The sequence below is a fragment of the Phoca vitulina genome, unplaced genomic scaffold, assembly GCF_004348235.1.
Source record: "Phoca vitulina isolate PV1807 unplaced genomic scaffold, GSC_HSeal_1.0 scaffold8, whole genome shotgun sequence".
Taxonomy (NCBI): domain Eukaryota; kingdom Metazoa; phylum Chordata; class Mammalia; order Carnivora; family Phocidae; genus Phoca; species Phoca vitulina.
In genome coordinates, this window is record NW_022589711.1 from 22,864,048 (window position 1) to 22,883,351 (window position 19,304).

The following is a 19,304-nucleotide window of genomic DNA, read 5'->3' on the forward strand; positions in this document are numbered from 1 at the left end:
ATGTGATATTTGCATTTATCCATTCATTCTCTAAGCTGTTATTGGGTGATTCAGTATTTAATATAATGTACTATTCTCTGTGTTTTAAACATATTATTTCATTTAATCTCACATATCACACAATGGAGGAAGTGTTATTATATAATAATATGTAATATACAAATATACAAATGCATAGGTATAAGGAGACAGGCAGTAACATAAGTGAGTTATGAACGGTCACTTGTCCAAAGTGGAAAAGTCTTCAATATCACATTATCTGACTCTAATCCCACAACTTCTAATTGCACTGTGCTGAGCACACAAAGGATAAGGTAACCAACCATCCAAATTTGCCTGAGACATGAGAATTTCAGTGCTAAAATTGGGAATTTACTATATTAAATAAAATGTGTAACTAGTGGTCATTTTTACTTTGCCATAGGATATAAAAGAATTTTCATGTCAATACTAAACTACAATAAAATATGGAAATGATCCATTTTTATAAAACTATTTTTTGCTACATGATGGACAAATATAAGGAGGAAGCAGATAATTGTGCACAAAAAGGAAGGAAAGCAAATGTACACCAACATTTTTAAGTGCCAACGATCGCCAGACACTGTGCTAACTATACATTTTCTCATCTAATTCTTTGAAACCCATATGTAGTTGGTAATATTATCCTCGTTTTATAAATGCAAAAACTGAGAGAGTGAAAATAACTTGCCCAAGATCATGTAGTTAATAGGCAGCAGGGCTAATATTTGAAGTTTTCTTTGTCTTCAAATCTATATATTGTACAAGGCAAAGAATTTAGGATTTATTGATTTGCCATTCTGTTATTTCAGTAACTCTTGGTCTAGAATTAGTCATAGAGATCTTTATAATTTCTCTTTTCCTGCTGGGTTTAGGCTTTATTTGCTGTTCTTTCTCCAGCTCCTTTAGGTGTAGGGTTAGGCTGTGTATTTGAGACCATTCTTATTTCTTGAGAAAGGCTTGTATTGCTATATACTTTCCTCTTAGGACCACCTTTGCTGCATCCCAGAGATTTTGAACAGTTGTGCTTTCATTTTCATTTGTTTCCATGAATTTTTTTAATTCTTCTTTAATTTCCTGGTTGACCCATTCATTCTTTAGTAGGATGCTCTTTAGCCTCCATGTATTTGAGTTCTTTCTGACTTTCCTCTTGTGATTGAGTTCTAGTTTCAAAGCACTGTGGTCTGAAAATATGCAGGGAATGATCCTAATCTTTTGGTACCAGTTGAGACCTGATTTATGACCTAGGATGTGATCTATTCTGGAGAATGTTCCATGGGCACTAGAGAAGAATGTGTATTCTGTTGCTTTGGGATGGAATGTTCTGAATATATCTGTGAAGTCCATTTGGTCCAGTGTGTCATTTAAAGTCTTTATTTCCTTGTTGATCTTTTGCTTAGATGATCTGTCCATTTCAGTGAGGGGGGTGTTAAAGTCCCCTAATATTATTGTATTGTTGTTGATGTGTTTTTTTGTTATTAATTGGCTTATATAAGTGGTTGCTCCCATGTTAGGGGCATAACTATTTACAGTTGTTAGATCTTCTTGTTGGATAGACCCTTTAAGTAGGATATAGTGTCCTTCCTCATCTCTTATTATAGTCTTTGATTTAAAATCTAATTTGTCTGATAATAAGGATTGTCACCCCAGCTTTCTTTTGGTGTCCATTAGCATGGCAAATGGTTTTCCACCACCTCACTTTCAATCTGGACGTGTCTTTGGGTCTAAAATGAGTCTCTTGCAGACAGCATATACATAGGTTTTGTTTTTTTATCCAACCTGATACCCTTTGTCTTTTGATTGGGGCATTTAGCCCATTTACATTCAGGGTAACTATTGAAAGATATGAATTTAGTGCCATTGTATTGCCTGTAAGGTGATTGTTACTGTATATTGTCTGTGTTCCTTTCTGGTCTATGTTACTTTTAGGTTCTCTCTTTGCTTAGAGGACCCCTTTCAGGATTTCTTGTAGGGCTGGTTTCATGTTTGCAAATTCTTCTAGGTTTTGTTTGTCCTGGAAGCTTTTTAATCTCTCCTTCTATTTTCAATGACAGCCTAGCTGGATATAGTATTCTTGGCTGCATATTTTTCTCATTTAGTGCTCTGAATATATCCTGCCAGTCCTTTCTGGCCTGCCAGGTCTCTGTGGATAGGTCTCTTACCAATCTGATGTTTCTACCATTGTAGGTTACAGACCTCTTGTCCCGAGCTGCTTTCAGGATTTTCTCTTTGTCTCTGAGACTCGAAGTTTTACTATTAGATGTCGGGGTGTTGATCTATTTTTATTGATTTTGGGGGGTGTTCTCTGTGCCTCCTGGATTTTGATGCCTGTTTCCTCCCCCAAATTAAGGACATTCTCTGCTATAATTTGCTCCAATATACCTTCTGCCCCTCTCTCTCTTTCTTCTTCTTCTGGGATCCCAATTATTCCAATATTGTTTCATCTTATGGTATCACTTATCTCTCGAATTCTGCCCTCGTGATGCAGTAGTTGTTTATCTCTCTTTTTCTCAGCTTCTTTATTCTCCATCATTTGGTCTTCTATATCACTGATTCTCTCTTCTGCCTCATTTATCCTAGCAGTTAGAGCCTCCATTTTTGATTGCACCTCATTAATAGCTTTTTTGATTTTGACTTGGTTAGATTTTAGTTCTTTTATTTCTCCAGAAAGGGTTTCTCTAGTATCTTCCATGCTTTTTTCAAGCCCAGCTAGTATCTTTATAATCGTCATTCTGAACTCTAGTTCTGACATCTGACTAATGTCCGTATTGATTGGTCCCTGGCAATCGGTACTGCCTCTGGTTCTTTTTTTTGAGGTGAGTTTTTCCGTCTTGTCATTTTGTCCAGAGGAGAATAGTTGAATGAGAGAACAAAATGCTAACAGCATAATAACAACCCCAGAAAAATATACACTAAACAAATCAGAAGAGACCAAAACTGTGGGAAAAGAAAGGGAAAGAAAGAAAAAAGAAAAAGACAAAAAAAAAAAAAAAAGAATATGATCAGGCTGGTGAATAGATCAGTGCCACAGACTAGATTTTGGGTGTATTTTGGTCTGTTGGAAGAAACTGCCTCCCAAAATTTTAAAGGAAGAAAAACTTATATATGTACAAAAATAAGGGTAAATACTATGAAGGGATGGAATATGACTGTAAAGATGAAAATTATAAAAGATTTTATAAAAGGAATTGATAAGAAGTTGGTTGAAAAAAGAAAGAAGAAAAATTAAAGAAAAAAAAAGGAGATAATGTGATCAGGCAGGAGACTAGAACAAAGCCATACACTAGAGATTTAGGGTATATTTTGGTCTGTTAGAAGAAACTGTATCGCAAAATTTTAAAGAGAGAACAACTTATATATATACCAAAAATAAGGTTAACTACTATGAAGGGATAGAATACGACTCTTCCAGAAAGTGGTCGCTTTTCTGTTCAGAGAGTTGCTGCTATTCTTTTCTTCAATCTCCTGTTGAGTTCATAGGTGTTCAAAATGGTTTGATCCCTATCTAGCCAAATTCCTGGGACCAGATGAAATTTAGGTCTCCTACTACTCTGCCATCTTGCTCCTCCTCCAGATAGGGATGTTTTAATCCCAACAGGAATATAGGAGGGAAAGAGAGTTCAGAGGAAATGTTAAAAGACTTGATTTGAATTCACTTGAGCATAAGATTTGTTTGGGACACAATCTGATAATGACCAGGCAACAGTCTAAGGGAAAATGATTCCCCAGTTTTAGTACCTATCTTGTGAATGAAAATATATTATAACTTTGTTCAAATTTATGGCATCCATATTTTTGAATGCCTTAGAGGGATAAGAAAATTATTTATTCTCAAATCCATTTGAGATTATAACTGTAATTCACTATCTCTACAGCAGAAATGGGGGAGGTAGAAATAGGTTAAAAATAACTGGCTCCAAATATCTGGAATTGCAATTGGGGGAAAAAAAACAGGCAACCTAACTGTCAATCCAAGTTATCACCACAAATTTTATTACATGGTAGAGAAAATATAGACATGATATAATGTTAAATAAGCTAGAACTGATTTAAATCTGTAACAGAGTTTGGAGGTCATTGAGTTTTGTTTAGATTTTTGATATTACTGACAGCGTATTAGAAATGGCCAAGCCGATACAAAATACTATATCCAGCAAAAACTCATTACTTTTATGAAAATATTAAATTTCTGTAATCCCCTTCTTTCACAGACCTTCTTGAGGCAAACAAACAAACAAAAACGCTATTTCACTCACAAAATATTTTCTCCAAGTTTCCTTAGAACATTTGAAGAATGCTTTTCTTCTGTTTTCTTTAACAACACAAGAAAAATATACTCTTACCATCATGTGGTTTCTCAACACCACCCATATCAAAATCATCTTAAGTATTGGGCAACTGCAGATTTGGAAGGAAAAAAAAAAAAAGCATTAGTCAATAGTCCATTGAAGTCCCAATTAAAGAAAATAATTTTTCTCTCTAACAGGAAAAAAATGATCTGGGATTTTGTGATTCATTGTGTTCAGGATATAAATAAGTGATTTCTTCCAAGGTTTTGATTCCAGTGCAGTTTAAGATATACATAACCATTTCTGGGCTATTTTTGAAGGAAAATGAAAGAAATTCACTTTTTGTGTGATTTGTAGAAGTGGTTTTCAAAATCTCTTAAAGCAAACTGATGAGGCTTCTAAAAAAGGTCTAGGGATTTTGAGACTTGACTAACATTCAAGAATCTTGGAGTTTGTCCTCTGACTTCAGTACAGTGCACATACTAAGTTAATTCTGTGACATGAGGTCTTTGGGAAACTGGCTAAAATTGTAAAAAAAAAAAAAAAAAGGTGAAAAAAGCTGAAATATCTTGAAAATATAAAAAGAATTAATCACCTCCAAATGTATTTTCCAAGAGCAATGATGTATTATATAATTTTTAGATATTTGAAAATAAGACAAAGCACTGTTTACCAATAGACTTCTGTCACCTAGCCACATATTTGAATACCATCCTGTCATAATTTCCCTTATACTTATCTATTTCGTTGATTATAAAATATGATCATAGACTGTAAGGTTGCTTGTAATCTTCACAGTGTAGCTAACCTCCCTATAGAAAACCACTAGGAAACAAATTACAGGTTAGATGCCAGCAGTATTCTAATAAAACAGCTCCTTAGTTTAATAATAGCAGCTCTAAATTGATGTGACTGCACAAAATACAAAAGATGCAGAGCTCAGGTGTGAAACTTCTAATTCACAAGAAACTGGGGGAGTCTTTATTATTCTTAATGAGAAGATGAAACTTATCACTGATGAATTTCAAGATTGCCTAAAGTATCTCCCAAGGAGTTATAGATAGAACCTATTTCAAAGAACCTATGTGAATCCTACGTATTCACATAGATTAGGATCTTGCTCAAATACTTCAGTGTTACCCTCTGAGGAATTAGGAAAATCGTTGAGAAAAATCATCTCGTTACTATAAAGCAACTACTCTGCTCAGGTTTATGGGACATGGCTTTGAGAAACTTAGTGAATGGGGATACATAGCATCTATGGGAAGTTAAGAGAGAAAAACAACCTAACATAGAACCAGGCACAACATTTCATAATGCAGACAGTAGATGTGATGGGAATGCCACTATAGGAAATATCACCATGGGGACTTTCAAGGAAGAGGTGCAGTATATAAATTCTGGGAAGGTGTGGGATGAGATTAGGGAGAGAAGCAAATTGGTAGATAATCCTGGCAGGGGAATACCAAAAGGAAAAGCAGAGGATTGAACCAGTATAGATGATAATGACAGCTAATGGAACAGGAGACGGTAGGGCTAGTTAGGAGAGAGGAGGTCCAGCATGGGAGGATGAACCTTACAGCTTTCATCTATAAATTATGTCTGAGAGGCACCTATGGCATAAAAGTTAAGAGCTTAAGTTCTGAGACACTCTGCCTTACCAGCTGCTTGACTCTGGGCAAGTAATTTTCTATCCTCCAATTTCCGTATCTGTGTAATAGGGCTAATAATAATTTGTATCAATACAAGGGAAGTGCTTGCAAGTTTTTTTATTGTATCAAGACTGACATTCTTAGGGAGAGTATATATTTTATTAAACTAAACATGTTTCTCTGGCAGCAATGGTCAAGGTAGGTTAAAATGATGTGACTCTGGGCAGGTGAACCCAGGCAGCCTCTGTAGTCACCCAGTGTTTCCCCTTAACTTCCATGATCCATTATCATTGAAACTGGAATACTGGTCTCAGAACTTTCATATTTAAGTATAAAAAATGATTTTTTATTTTCCCTATCTTGCTAACCAAGTGTTTGCATCCATCAGGCTCCTATTTCCAAGCTCTCTAAAACCAATAGCCAAATAAAAGATTTCATGACAAACCGTCAGATTTAAAACCTGGATCTTCTAGATCCTCGCTACAAGAGTGTGGACACTTCATTTGACCTCAGTATTTTCTGATAGAGTTCTGTATCTATATTTGGGTGAAATTAATGACTTTGAGGAACATTATGGAAATCCACCAAAATGGAAAATTTCTTTGGATTCTGGTACTATGCATGATAAATTGGGAGTTTTGTTACTACATTTAACCTTTAGCACATCTTTCTTTAAAATATAGATTCAAATATAAAATCTAGCCTTTGCAGACATTGTACTAATTTGTTACAGTCAGCCTTTTTAACCCATAAGGCTTTGAGTTCATAAAAGGGACATGAATTACAAGATGAGATCTAATATTTCCATCATTGGTACATATAATTTCTTTCCAGATTTTTTTTGTACTCATGAGGGAAAACGTCTGTGCACAGTGCAGATTCAATTGCTAAAAATTTCAATGAGAAGCAAGAAATATAGAAGTAAAAAGTAAATATGTCATACATGTTTATTTCAGGTAAATATCATTTTCCCTTCATCTGAAATGAGTTTATCTTTTAAACTTGAGCAATTTGGCAGAACAAATAGATTCTTTTCTTTGAAACAAATCTAAGTTATTTATGTCAAATATTCTACCTAATAGAGGTATTGGGAACTGTAACAGTTGCAAATAGATATGATAAAGAAGAAATAAATGATGTTCAGTTTCTGATTTTAGCTTCTTACTAGACTACAAAGTCAGAGTTACTTATTTTTCATGTACTGTCATCATTGTTATGTTGATCTAATCTATGTCCAATAAAGATATGATCAGGAACTATTGCAGAGCCCACCAACTTTGTGGCATTCATCAATCTGCTGACATTTTTCCACTTAGAAGCCCTTAAAAGCAGACTATGACTGATGGTTTATAATTTCTTAAAGAGAATTTATAAATTTCTCCTCTCTGCTTTGCCTTAGGAATATTTCAGAAATACCCGGTCTAATGTTTCTAGAAGTTACCACAACTGCCAGAGCAGCCTCAGTAACTACGTGAAGCCTCACTTGAGCTTGTCGCCGGTCTTTTAAGGAAAAGCTCAGGACAAAGAGAACATAATCTAAATAACCGATGGCAGGGCTTTAGAAAAGGAAATTCTTAATTCCTTTGTAATTCGTGTTCTTTTTATGAACTCAACAGAAATAATGCTATAAAAAATGGAGAGATGCCTATGTATAATATTAAGACTTTTGTAGAAGCATGTTGGAAAATGAAGTTCCTATTAATAAAATACAAATAATTTAGCTGCCACAGCTGGAGATCTCTAACTGCAGCACATCTTTCTGTAATTGCTCTAATCCTTGTGTGTTCTCTTGCTCTTTTTGCAGGCAGACCAGTAATGATTGTGGTGGAATATATGGAGAATGGATCCCTAGACTCCTTTTTGCGGGTGAGGCGTTCTTTTCTGATGGCATTTAAATAAGCTATTCCGAGTTCTAGATTTAAATCATTTATCATAAATTAATTTTTGCATAATGTTATTCATGGATTTTTCCATGAAGAATAGCAGCATTTTCTCTAGGGTGCATTTCTCTGAAACTGTGATACGTTAGTGTGTTACTAACGGGAGGAGTATATACACATAATAATATAATTGATTTCTCCTATAAATTCACATGCCATATTTATATATATATATTTCAAATGATGTTATAAAGAGAGTAAATGAAACCCAGTTGCCTCACATAAACATTCATTTTGCTTTTATCACATTTAACTATTCAGTATTATGTTTTATGCATGATCTATACTGCTGAACCCCGTAAATTGATGTGTATTTACCAATAATGACTCAAGTTCATATCAGAAAACTGGTTTTATCCCTCTTAAATTCATTTGCCTGACTTTCAGGAAAGAAAAGAAATATGACAAAACTCTAGCAGAGATCTGTTTCAGAACAAAAATTTTTAAAGCACTCTTTGTAAAGTGACTTATCCAAGTGCTCGCTTTGGCAGCACATAGACTAAAGTGACTTATCCTGGAGGGTATGGTGTGTACAAAAATCACTTGGGTTATATAGTAGTAGAGATTAACAGAGCTGAGAAGGTACCATGAAGTTATATTTCAAATATATTTATAATGTTTTTAATATTTAAAAAGTTATCATATGTTACAAAACATTCATTGATAATAAAAACCAGAAATATAAAAAATAATCACTACAATAAATATTTTTCATCCCCAGCAGGGGTCACATATTTGAAGTCACTATATTCTTAAATATTTACCTATCTACAGAGACATGGCCATTTTTCTTACTTATCCCTGGACTTTTGCTATTTGGAATGTGTTACACTATTTTTTAAATTTTTTTATTTTATTCAGTTAGCCAACATATAATACATCAGTGTTACACTATTTTTTATCTTCCTTTTCATGTGATAAAAATGGTCTTGAGCATTCTTTCTTCACTTTATTTTTTGTTCTATGTTACTTGATCAGGTTCTGCATTTCACCTTTCTTTTTTTATCTCATTTTCATTTATTTTTCTTGAGTTCATGCCCTCTTCTTCCAACCTCTCTCAATATTAGCAGTGATGATATGTTTACCCTGCGACTGGACTTGATGTCCACATTCAATGCCAGAAGCTGAATTCAGCAAAATCGTCCAGTTATTACAGAGCAATACTCCTCGCACAATGCAGACTCTCAACCAAGTATGCTCTTTAAGGCAAAATGAAATTCATAGGTATTTGGGGACACGAACTATTTGTTTTTTGTTTTTTTCTGTAGCCATTCTCAGAATGTTATTTTATCGCTTGTATTCATTTCTCCTGTAAATGTGCTAAATTATTTTAGAATAATTTATCAGGACCACCTATGGTACTTGAAATGCATATATAGTTAGGCCCTTCCATTATGTTTATTCCAAAGCTCTTTTTTATCAGACACATACCAAAAAGACTTATTCTCTAATGATGCTCGGGATATGTTTTGGGTTTTTTTTTTTTATCAACTATATCCTAGAGCTGAATATAATGGCAAATAATGTCGCACATACTCAATCTAAATTGCTGCTGAAAATTGGATCGAATGACTGCCTGCCACAGCAAATTAGGAGAGAATTGTTAGCTTCAGATATACTTTTTTATCCTGATGAATCCTGAATTAATTAAAAGACATTATAAAGAAAAGATAATATGTTATCAATAAAATATTTATTTGTAAACATCCTACTACATGTTTATAAGTGGGATACCATTACCTCTGCTGTGAGAATCTTAATATATGTTAGCTCACCTTGGCCGTCACTTATCAGCGGCGCGACCTTGTGACTTGGGCAAGTTACTAACTTGCGTGTGCCTCCGTTTACTTAACTATAAAATGGGAATATTAACAGCATCTACTGCATATGAGTGTCGAGAGGATCCATTGAGTCGATTATTGTAAGGCTTATAGAATAATACATGACGTATTGTAAGTGGTAGAGTGAAGATTCAAACTCAGGTCCCTGACTCAAAGCAATGTTCTCATACACTTTTTTTTTTTTTTTAATCAAACTACTTATTACTTCTTTTTAGAAGCTCACCGTCATCTCCCCATGTGAACCTGTGTCCTCTGCACGTAGAATTTCTATTAAAATAAACATCATTGCATGAGAAAAAAAATCCACAGGGCCCAATATTCCCTTCTTACCCTTTTTTAATATTCTTACCTTTCTTTGTAATCCTATCTCTTTTACCCCAGAAGCTCAAAGTGCTACATAAACTTTAAGTCAGTAGCAGACACTCACGTCCCCATGGCAAGTAGAAATAAAATTTATAAAGATATATATCGTACAAATTCTCGAAAACGAAGTCATTTTTCAAACTACTGCTTTAGAATTTAATAATCACAGCTTCTGTGAGCACAGAGGAAGTGGCTAAGTGCATTGCGTTGTAGGGAAGCAATCTGTGGCTCATTAATAGCATTCTGTGCTTACTAGAAGCAGAAAAGATTTCCCCTTGGTCTCCCACATATTTGAAAATCACTTCAGTTTACTGTTTTATATGAAAGAGTGGTAGCAAAACCAAGTACAAAATGACAATCTAGTGTCAGTGGTGGTGGCTGGCTGTGATGTTGCACTAGATTCATAAATCGTCTACTGTTCAGCATCCTTATGGACATTCCTCCAGGTATATATTGGCAAGAGCTGGTGTGGTTAAGTGTCTGTGTTTGTCCGTGTGTGTGTGCACATATGTGTGTGTGTGTGTGCGTGTGCACGCAGAAAGGATGTGGGTGGGTATGTAACTATATGTGTGCTTTTAATTTTAAAATAAAATGCATCCTGACTTAGCAAGCAGAGCATCGGCTCTGCTGCCTGGAATGTATGACCTCACTGATGGGCAAATATTCCTAACTTTTCCGAGTGTGGATTAAGTGTAATCTTGGCCATCATCCGTGTATGGTCTCTCTCAAACTATGCATATGGATTTCATAAACACTTTTTGTAGCATTTACCTGGCAACTGCTTGCCCTTAAATCTTTGGACTTCCATTTTTATAACAACATTAACAAGCAATTCAAATAAAAACAGTTTTAAAATACTTAAAAACTTTGAGATACCATATGCCAACCACAAAAAGTTATTCCTTTATTTTATAATATTTTTTGAATGTGGATTTGTTTATCAAATCACACAATTCAGTTATGTAAAAATATAATACCACTGGTTTCAGTATAAGATGTTATATTGTGTGTGTTCAGGCTACAGCCTCTTGTTGCCACCTCAAATCCTTTGATATGAGAGAAAAGATACAGATACATTATTTGCAAAGCACAAAGAGAACAAGGGGGGGATTAATAAAAACAAAATCCAACAAGATCAGATTGGGTAAGGAAACCATATTTCAAAACATAATTGGAAAAGGATGCCTAGGAGCAAGAAGAATGTGTGGAAGGTGGTGCTACAAACTGATTTGAAGAAACAGAGTAGGAATAGGATGGGCTGGTCGTTGGGAGATGCTGAGTTTCATTTGGCTTGTATTCCATTTGAGATGTCTATGGAACATTCAGTGAACATGTCCAGACAGCAATTAGAAATACAAATCTGAAGCTGAGGAGAAAAATACAGACTAAAGTTAAAGATCTGGTAGCCGGTAGCATAAAAGTGGTTATTAAAGCCAAACCATATTTTCTAGGAAGAACTTTTAGAGAAAGGCAAGGAGCTGAACAAGGTTGGCACTCTGTGGCATGCCAACCTGAGGAGGCAGCAGGGTGATGTCTCCAAAGGTGACTAAGAATAAATGGTCAAAGAGGAACAAGGAGGGAGGTGAGGACATGGAATCCTGCACACCAGGCGGGAGCAAATAAGCAACTGTACCAAGTGCAGCAGAGAAGTTCAGAAAAACGAAGACTGAAAAGCATCTATGGGATTTACCGCTTATGAGGTCTTCTGTGATCTCAAGAGCATGTTTAATGGGTTGGTCCCAGGCAGAAGTCAGAATGTATAGGGCAAAATGAGAATGAAAGATGAATAGGAATTGGGGTTCTGGGGTTTGTTTGGTTGGTTTTTTTTGTAAAAAGTGCGTGAGATAGCAAGTCAAGAGAAAAATCAGATGCTAGTAGACAAAAAGAAACATGAAGACTATTTTTTAAATAGAAAGAAATTTAGACAACTTATACACTGGGGGATAGGGAATTAAAGAAAATACATTGATAAGGCCAACTATCTCAGGAGATGGGAAGGTACAAAATCAAGGACCCTGGTAAAGGATTAACTTTGAATAGTAGAGGCCTCCACATCTTCCAGGGCTCATGGGACTGTGTGTTGTCAATCTAGAGAGATGTATGAGAAGCATTAAATTGAAAGAGATGATACCTGATGTTGGTGCATTTCTATGTGAAGTAGGAGGAGAGTTTATTTGGAAGTTTGAGAACAAACCTTCATTTAAAGTGAATGTTTAGAATAATGGCTGAAGTTAAAAAGAAAAGTAGCTGATCACTGATCAGACCAAAGGAAAAAAAAGCGGGGGGGGAGCATCAAGAGCAGGTTCTGGACCAGGAACAGTTTTTCTCTGGGCCCCAGCAAGGGCAACCAGTTAAAAATTGTTACTAAGGTTTTTAACGATAGTGCAACCCTCAGTGTCCGGAAGTGGATCTTCTGGACTGCTAATCCAGTAATTGTCATTAGGCACCTGTATTCTTCCTCCACATCTGCCAGACCACATCTTTCGTCCTGGAGAAAGTAAAATAATTAACTAATGCTGACATCCAGCTGATGCTGAAGAATCTGAATGTGTTCTGGCAGTGGTGTGCATGTATCCATGACTTTCTGCAGGAACACTCGACCCCCCCCCCCAAATATAAGAATGGAGATAACGGAGGCTGCCGTGTGTAGAGCAGGTTCAACAGAAACTCACAGGCATTAAAGGTGAATTGGGGTAGTGGAAAAAGAATCTTGCAGGTAAGCAACTGGTGAATCCAGGTTAGACAGAGAAGAAAATAAAAAGACTGATAGGCTAGAAATGAATAGAAATGTCATCAGCTGGGAGCTGTGACTATGTAAAAGAGGAAGTCTAGTTGTATGATGAGGGTGGGAGAGCTGAAGGAAAGGAGAATGTGCCAGCAGTAGGATACGGGCAGTGGTTTGTTAGAGCCAGATCATTCCAGGTTGCGGGAGAGGATTATTAAATGGCGAGGAATCTAGGGAGCTGGTTGTTAAACTGTTAGTAGCTTGAAATGGGCCATGATGGAAATATTTACACGACAGCAGTTGGCAAACACCACAGATCATTGCTTGTTTTTTTTTCTCCAGAGGGCCAGTTTACCAACACAGTATATTGATACCTAAGATTTTTAAAGCAAAAAAATAAAAATAAAAATAAAATAAAAGGAAATGAAATAAAATATTTCTGAAGCAAGGCCATTTTAGGGGTGACAGTTTCCAGGTATGGCCCTAAGAATCAGTGGCTAAAGCAAAAATGAAAATGAATATCTTTAATTAACTAATGTAGGTAGCAATTCTGTGTGCTTTCTGTGAGTCAGGCATTATCCCAATCCCATGCATTCATTAATTCACCAAGTGCTTACAGCAACATTATGAGGTGGGTGTTAATATTATCCCCATTTTATCAATGAGGAAATTGAGGCAAAGCATAATAGGTAGCTTGCCCAATGTGAAACAGCTGATAAATCATTCTTTTTTTTTTTTTTTTGCACAAATATGCGTTCGTGTTTAGTTCACATAGTAGACCCCGCGCTATTCTGGAGGCTAGGGTACAGAAGTGAACAAAACAGAAATAAAAAATCTAGTGGGAAGAGAAATAAAGAATTCAGCCAAATGTATGTACATCAGATGGGAAGAAAAAGTAGGAGAAGTGAAGATGAAAGCGAGATTAGATTTCAGTATGAAATTGAATGAACAAGCAAGATCTTACTGAGAAGTGTCATATGAGTAAAGACGGAAGAAGGTGAGGGAACAAGCCAGTGGGATGCCTAGGGGGAAATATTCCAAAGAGTAAGAACAGCAGGGGCCAACACCCTGAGGCTGGAGCATTCTATACCCAAAGAACTACAAATTAAGCCTTTATGCTTTATGATTAAATGCCTGTTTTTTTCCTAGAACAGTGCTAATTCCTGCCTATTGCCCCTTCATAATTGTTAATATTGACCCTTTTACCCTGCCGTTGGGTTAATAAAATATATCGTCACCCTACGGTTATGGTTAGAAGAGATTATATAAGGGAAAGGGTGGTAGAAGATGAAGTCAGAGAGTTGATGGAGGCAGAAAGGGACTCAAATGTTGGAGGGAAATTATTCTCAACCTTGGCTGCACATTATAATCATTTAATTTAGAGAGCTTTTAACAATCCCAAGTTCCAGCCTGCATCCCAGGTGAATTAAATCAGAATCTCTTGGTGGAACCCATGCATTTATATTTGTTCAAAGTTCCTCCAGCTGAGTCTAATATGCAACCAACTTGTAAAAACACTGAATTGGGGCATTTTAGGCCATTGTAATGTGTTTGAGTTTTCTCTGGGTAAGACGTGAAGCTATTGTAGGGTTTGGGGTAGAGATATAACATAATCTGATTGTGTTTTTAAAAAATTGCTCTGGTTGCTATATTCAAAGACAAATGTGAAGTACAGATGGATGGAGAGAAATTTGGAGGCTTTTGTAATAAAAATCTAAGTAAGGAGATGACAGTGGCTTAGATGAGGATTATAGTTGAGTTGATGGAAAATACTAGATTCTGTGGTGTAGAGCTGATAGAATTTGCTGTTAGATTGGATAAAGTGTGCAGGCAAAAGGGAAGATTCAAGGACAACTGTCATCCATAAAATAAAGTCAAGAATAGGCAATAACTACTTCCCACAGTTATTGTGAGTTTTATGTAGTATTAAATAGCTAATAGACCTAAACTCCATATTAAAGTCTCCATAATATTATCTATTATTATAATGTATATCAGAAGACGTCACCAAGAGTTTTAAAATTGTTTTTCTGTTACTTCCTGGTCTGTTTTCTTCTAGTGGCTAAGAATAGTCTTAATTTTCACCATTAAAAAAAAAATCTAGATATACGTCAAGAATATGAGTATTTAAATAATACATATCAGTGCATATCAGCCTTTCGAAAGCAATGTGAGTCATTTGAAGAGTTTCCTTGAACAAATGCAAAGCTAATATTAATTTAAAAAATTAAAGGGATCTTTTAAATATTTATGTAGTCAAATTATAAATCTAGTAAAGATGGCATTTTACCTTATGCTGGTTATATATTAATAATGAGAGCTGTATTTTATTAGCATACTTTCCTTGTAAATTGTGTTCTGTGAAATTATATTTGTGCTAGGGTATGAGAGCAAAATTAATCTACATCGCATTCATTTAATATTCAACAGTAAAAAAAATGAAGTCACATTTACCTACCAATACCTTTTTTTTAAACCATAAAAATTAGAGTTGAATTAATCCCCTTAATTACTTTTTTCAGAAAAAATATATAAAACTTCATGTAGACAAATGTTATTATTTATCATGCCTGTGCCAGCTTAATGCCAAATACTATTCTAAAAATAATGTGACAGTAAACATCCAAATATATGAAAGCAGGGTATACTTGGAACCAAGTATATGGCTGGCTGAACTTTTTATTTTTAAATTAGAAGTTAGAGCATCAACTTCCAAAAGCCTGAATTTATCTCTTTTAACATTATAATATTGTAAATGTGTTGTGGCATTTTTAGTACCTGGTACCATGAAATTGTACTCTAATTTTCCTTACTAATTCTTCTTTTGCATACAGGTTTTTATGCTGATTTTTTAATTGGTGTGTAATTCATAATTATAGTGATGTATAGAGATATTCCATGCATTTTCCTGAACTCCTATATGGTCAATCCTATATCCCCATTTGGACCATACAGGAGATTTTGGATTTACAGAACTAAATATTAGACTTGAATCTTGCAGTTCCCAACCATGCCTGCAAATCAGAATCACCATTCTAGAGAGATTTTATGAAATATAGATGCAGACTCAAGCAGCTATATTTTGCAAAAACTTCCCGGGTAATTTTGATGCACTCTAATGATGCTTCATCAAGACTTTGGCACTCTGTGACACCCTTCCCCAGATGTCAAAAAAAAAAAAAATTTACATTTTCTTGGCTTTACTTAAGTGAAGCACACAGTAGCTGGTGTAGATTACATTCACATAAACCTAAGCAAAAAAAAAAAAAAAAAAAAAGAAACAAACAAATTCATTTGTAAGCTTTGTAAACTAAAGCTATATTATATCCAGACCCACTTTAAGCTCTTAAAATGTAATTCTGAAATCCAACTACCATGTTTCACAAATCCATATCTACTTTTCTTCCTAGATTTTTTAGATATATTAGAAATGACATTTTTGGTTTCCTTATGATTGAAATTTCCGATTCTGTTATTGGTGGCCTCTTCCTTCTATAACTAAAAATATAACTCTACCTAGTGCAAATCCACAATGACTACAAAAGAAAAGCCTTGAAGGATTTAGTAAATACGCTACAGGAAATTATAATAAGATTTTCAACGGGGGAGGCCACAAGAGCCAAGACTTCGGTAAAAAGGAGATACTGATTCTTCCTCGTTTGGTAATTTTAAAACAAAAATTACTTAGTCTTTTCAAATCTATAAATAACCTTAGCCATTTCTTTTTCAAATTCAGGAGCATTTTTAAAAGTCACAGCATGATCAACTTTCTGATTTAGAAACATAAAAACTGAATGTTAACTTTATACTTAAGTTATAGAAGTAACCCTCCAAGGTCTGTTTTCTGCAAAGTCACTTATAAATCAATTGTCGAAAACTCAAATGCATTTTCCCATAAATATTTCTTTTAAAGATATTCCTTAAGTCTCTAGGTAGATCCATAAAAGCCTCTCTAACTCAGACCACAGCTAAAGGATGTAACTTCCAATAAAGAAGGGGGTCAGGAGTTTCCTTCAAAAGTAGAAAAGAGTGTTTTCCTCCCTTCTACATGACTTGCCTTGGGCAAAATTTTTTTAAAGGCCATTTTTCTGTGGCATCCATCCCTCTCTTCATGTCCTCTTCCTAGGTCCTCAAGTATTCAACTTTTCCTGTTTTAAATCCCATGTGGTGGCACACACTCCCCGTCTCCTCGTATCCACAGGCTGGGTTTTCTTCCATCTCATAAAATCACCTATAACCTGAACCCCCATACACACCCTAATCTAAGCTCTCATTTTCTCATCACCACAGATCTTAGCTGGATATAAGGTGAAACTAACTCATGCTACCATCTGTGATTCACAAATATTATTTTAATTCCTCCAGATGATTTTGCATCTTTTACATAAACTTGTAAACCCAAATAGAATTTTTAAAAATTTTTTATTCTGCAAATAACGCAACATGAGATCTATTCTCTCAGCAAATTTTTAAGCGTACAAAACAGTATTGTTGACTGCAGGTACAGTGTTGTGCAGCACATCCAGAGAGCTTATTCATCTTGCTTACCTGAAACTTTATGCCTGTTGATTAGTACTGCCTCCTATGCCCCTGCCCCAGCCCCTGGCAGCGCTGCAGGAGGGGGACTAGAGGCTTACAAAGCCCGCTGTTGATATACCTCGAGCCTTTGTAAACCACTTAGTGAGGTACATTTTTTGCATCGCCATTTTATAGCTCAAGTCAGCATTTTAGAAGTAATCATTTTACAAGGCTTCAGCTAACCCTTCTCTTTGTGTCATTCTGTTTTAAAAGGCTGGTGCCATTCCTTATAACTCATGGTTAGTGAACCAAAAATGTCTTTTGACGTGCATATGAATCAAAGTTTCATTACTTCATTTTAGAACATAAATTGTCATTGTCCAATAGTGTTTATTATGCCAGATTTGTGAGGAATCTTTGAAGTTGATTTATTTACTGAAGGTAACCAAGACACTGCATAGTGAATTGGATTCTCTGTAAATGTTTGCTAAATGAAGATGTGCAATTTTTATTAATTCTACTCTATAATAGCAGCTTATCATCTACCAGCTGCAATATTGTTTATCACTCGTATGTATTTCAGGACACTGAATCACTATAATTATTTACTGTATACAAAGGAGTATAGCACACTTTCTCAACAACGGAATTTTAGGACAATGATTTATATTGTGGTCCACAGACCTTTGATAGTTTATCATCACTATGCATACATCATACATCACTATGCTCCAGTGAACATCTACAAAGAAATATAGTAGAAACCTATATACCACATTTAGCCCCCTTTTCCTCACTCTTTAGTGAAAATTTAAGAGTCTGATGGTCATAATCAGAGTCAAACCAGAATCTTAACCTCAGAAGTAAAGATGGTTGCAAGTGTAGTCAATATTCTCATATACTCATGATTTTCTCAGAGAATCTCTTATAGTAAGTCTAATTTTCCATGAAAAATCCTTCAAGAAAATATCCTACTACTGACTAAAAGCCTGAAGTACTTCACTCCATTAGGATAAAAATAAATTCAGTTCAGTTCAGTTCAATCCAGTGAGTATCTCTTGAATATCTGTCACGTGCCAGACATGATGCTAGGCCCTGAGATTTCAAAGATGACCAAGACTCTTGCCCTAGATGAGAGTATGTTCAAGCCAGTGGGAAAGGCTGACACATACACATATGGTTTTAGCCAGCGTTGGTATAGACAGGATGCTTTGAGAGCAATAAAGAAAGAAACTTGGTCCAACTTTATTCCTCCAATTTCCTGACCAGTCCCAACCTCCTTCCAATCTATTGTAGGTACTGTTAGCTGTGCCTTGAAAATAGATCTCAAATGTGATTCAAGCCACCAGTTTCTTTCTCCTTTGTTACTCCAATAGCTTCCAAATTCATCTCCCTGCTAGCATTTTCATATGCAAGTCAGAGAATATCACTCCCCAATTAAAACTCGTCTCTAACTTGTCATTACTTTTAGAATAGATTTTAGACTATTCGACAGAGCTTACAATACTCTACCTGATTCTGCCTGAGCCTACCTCTCCAGTCTCCCTCTTACTCAACAAGTTCCAGCCTCACTGGCTTTTATTCATCAAGCATGCCAAACTCATTCTTGACTTAAGCGATTTGTACCTGCTGGGAACTACTCACAGCCTCCATCATATCATCTTCTTTCATAGCACTCCAGTTTACTTATTTTGTAGTTCTTCATTATTTAAAAATATCTCATTTATTTCTTATTTATTTTCCGTCTCCGTGCCTCCAATTAAATGTTGGTGCGACTGGAACAGGCACCTTTCTCATTCGCTTCCCACTCTGACTCCAGCAGTCAGAGCAACAACTGACCCATAGTAGATGTTCAGTGAGTATTATTTGAAAGAATGAACTTGGAAATTCAGCCAGGACCTCCTAGGAGACATAGCACTTCTCATGAAAAATTCAGGTGACCAAAGACCAGAAGG

The 19,304-nt window shown here is 35.5% G+C and overlaps 1 protein-coding gene across 14 annotated transcripts in view; it reads left to right on the plus strand.

Annotated features, from left to right (window-relative positions):
- Nucleotides 1-19,304, plus strand: part of EPHA6 (EPH receptor A6) — an 811,402-nt gene that overhangs the window by 677,329 nt on the left and 114,769 nt on the right. For all 14 annotated transcript variants that reach the window (XR_004299778.1, XM_032406359.1, XM_032406369.1 and 11 more), the window contains one exon: nucleotides 7,767-7,828. Coding sequence is in view for 13 of the 14 variants with exons in the window: in XM_032406359.1 (XP_032262250.1) it covers nucleotides 7,767-7,828 (62 nt within the window). In the remaining variant the exon portion in view is untranslated. The remainder of the gene's footprint in view (nucleotides 1-7,766; nucleotides 7,829-19,304) is intronic.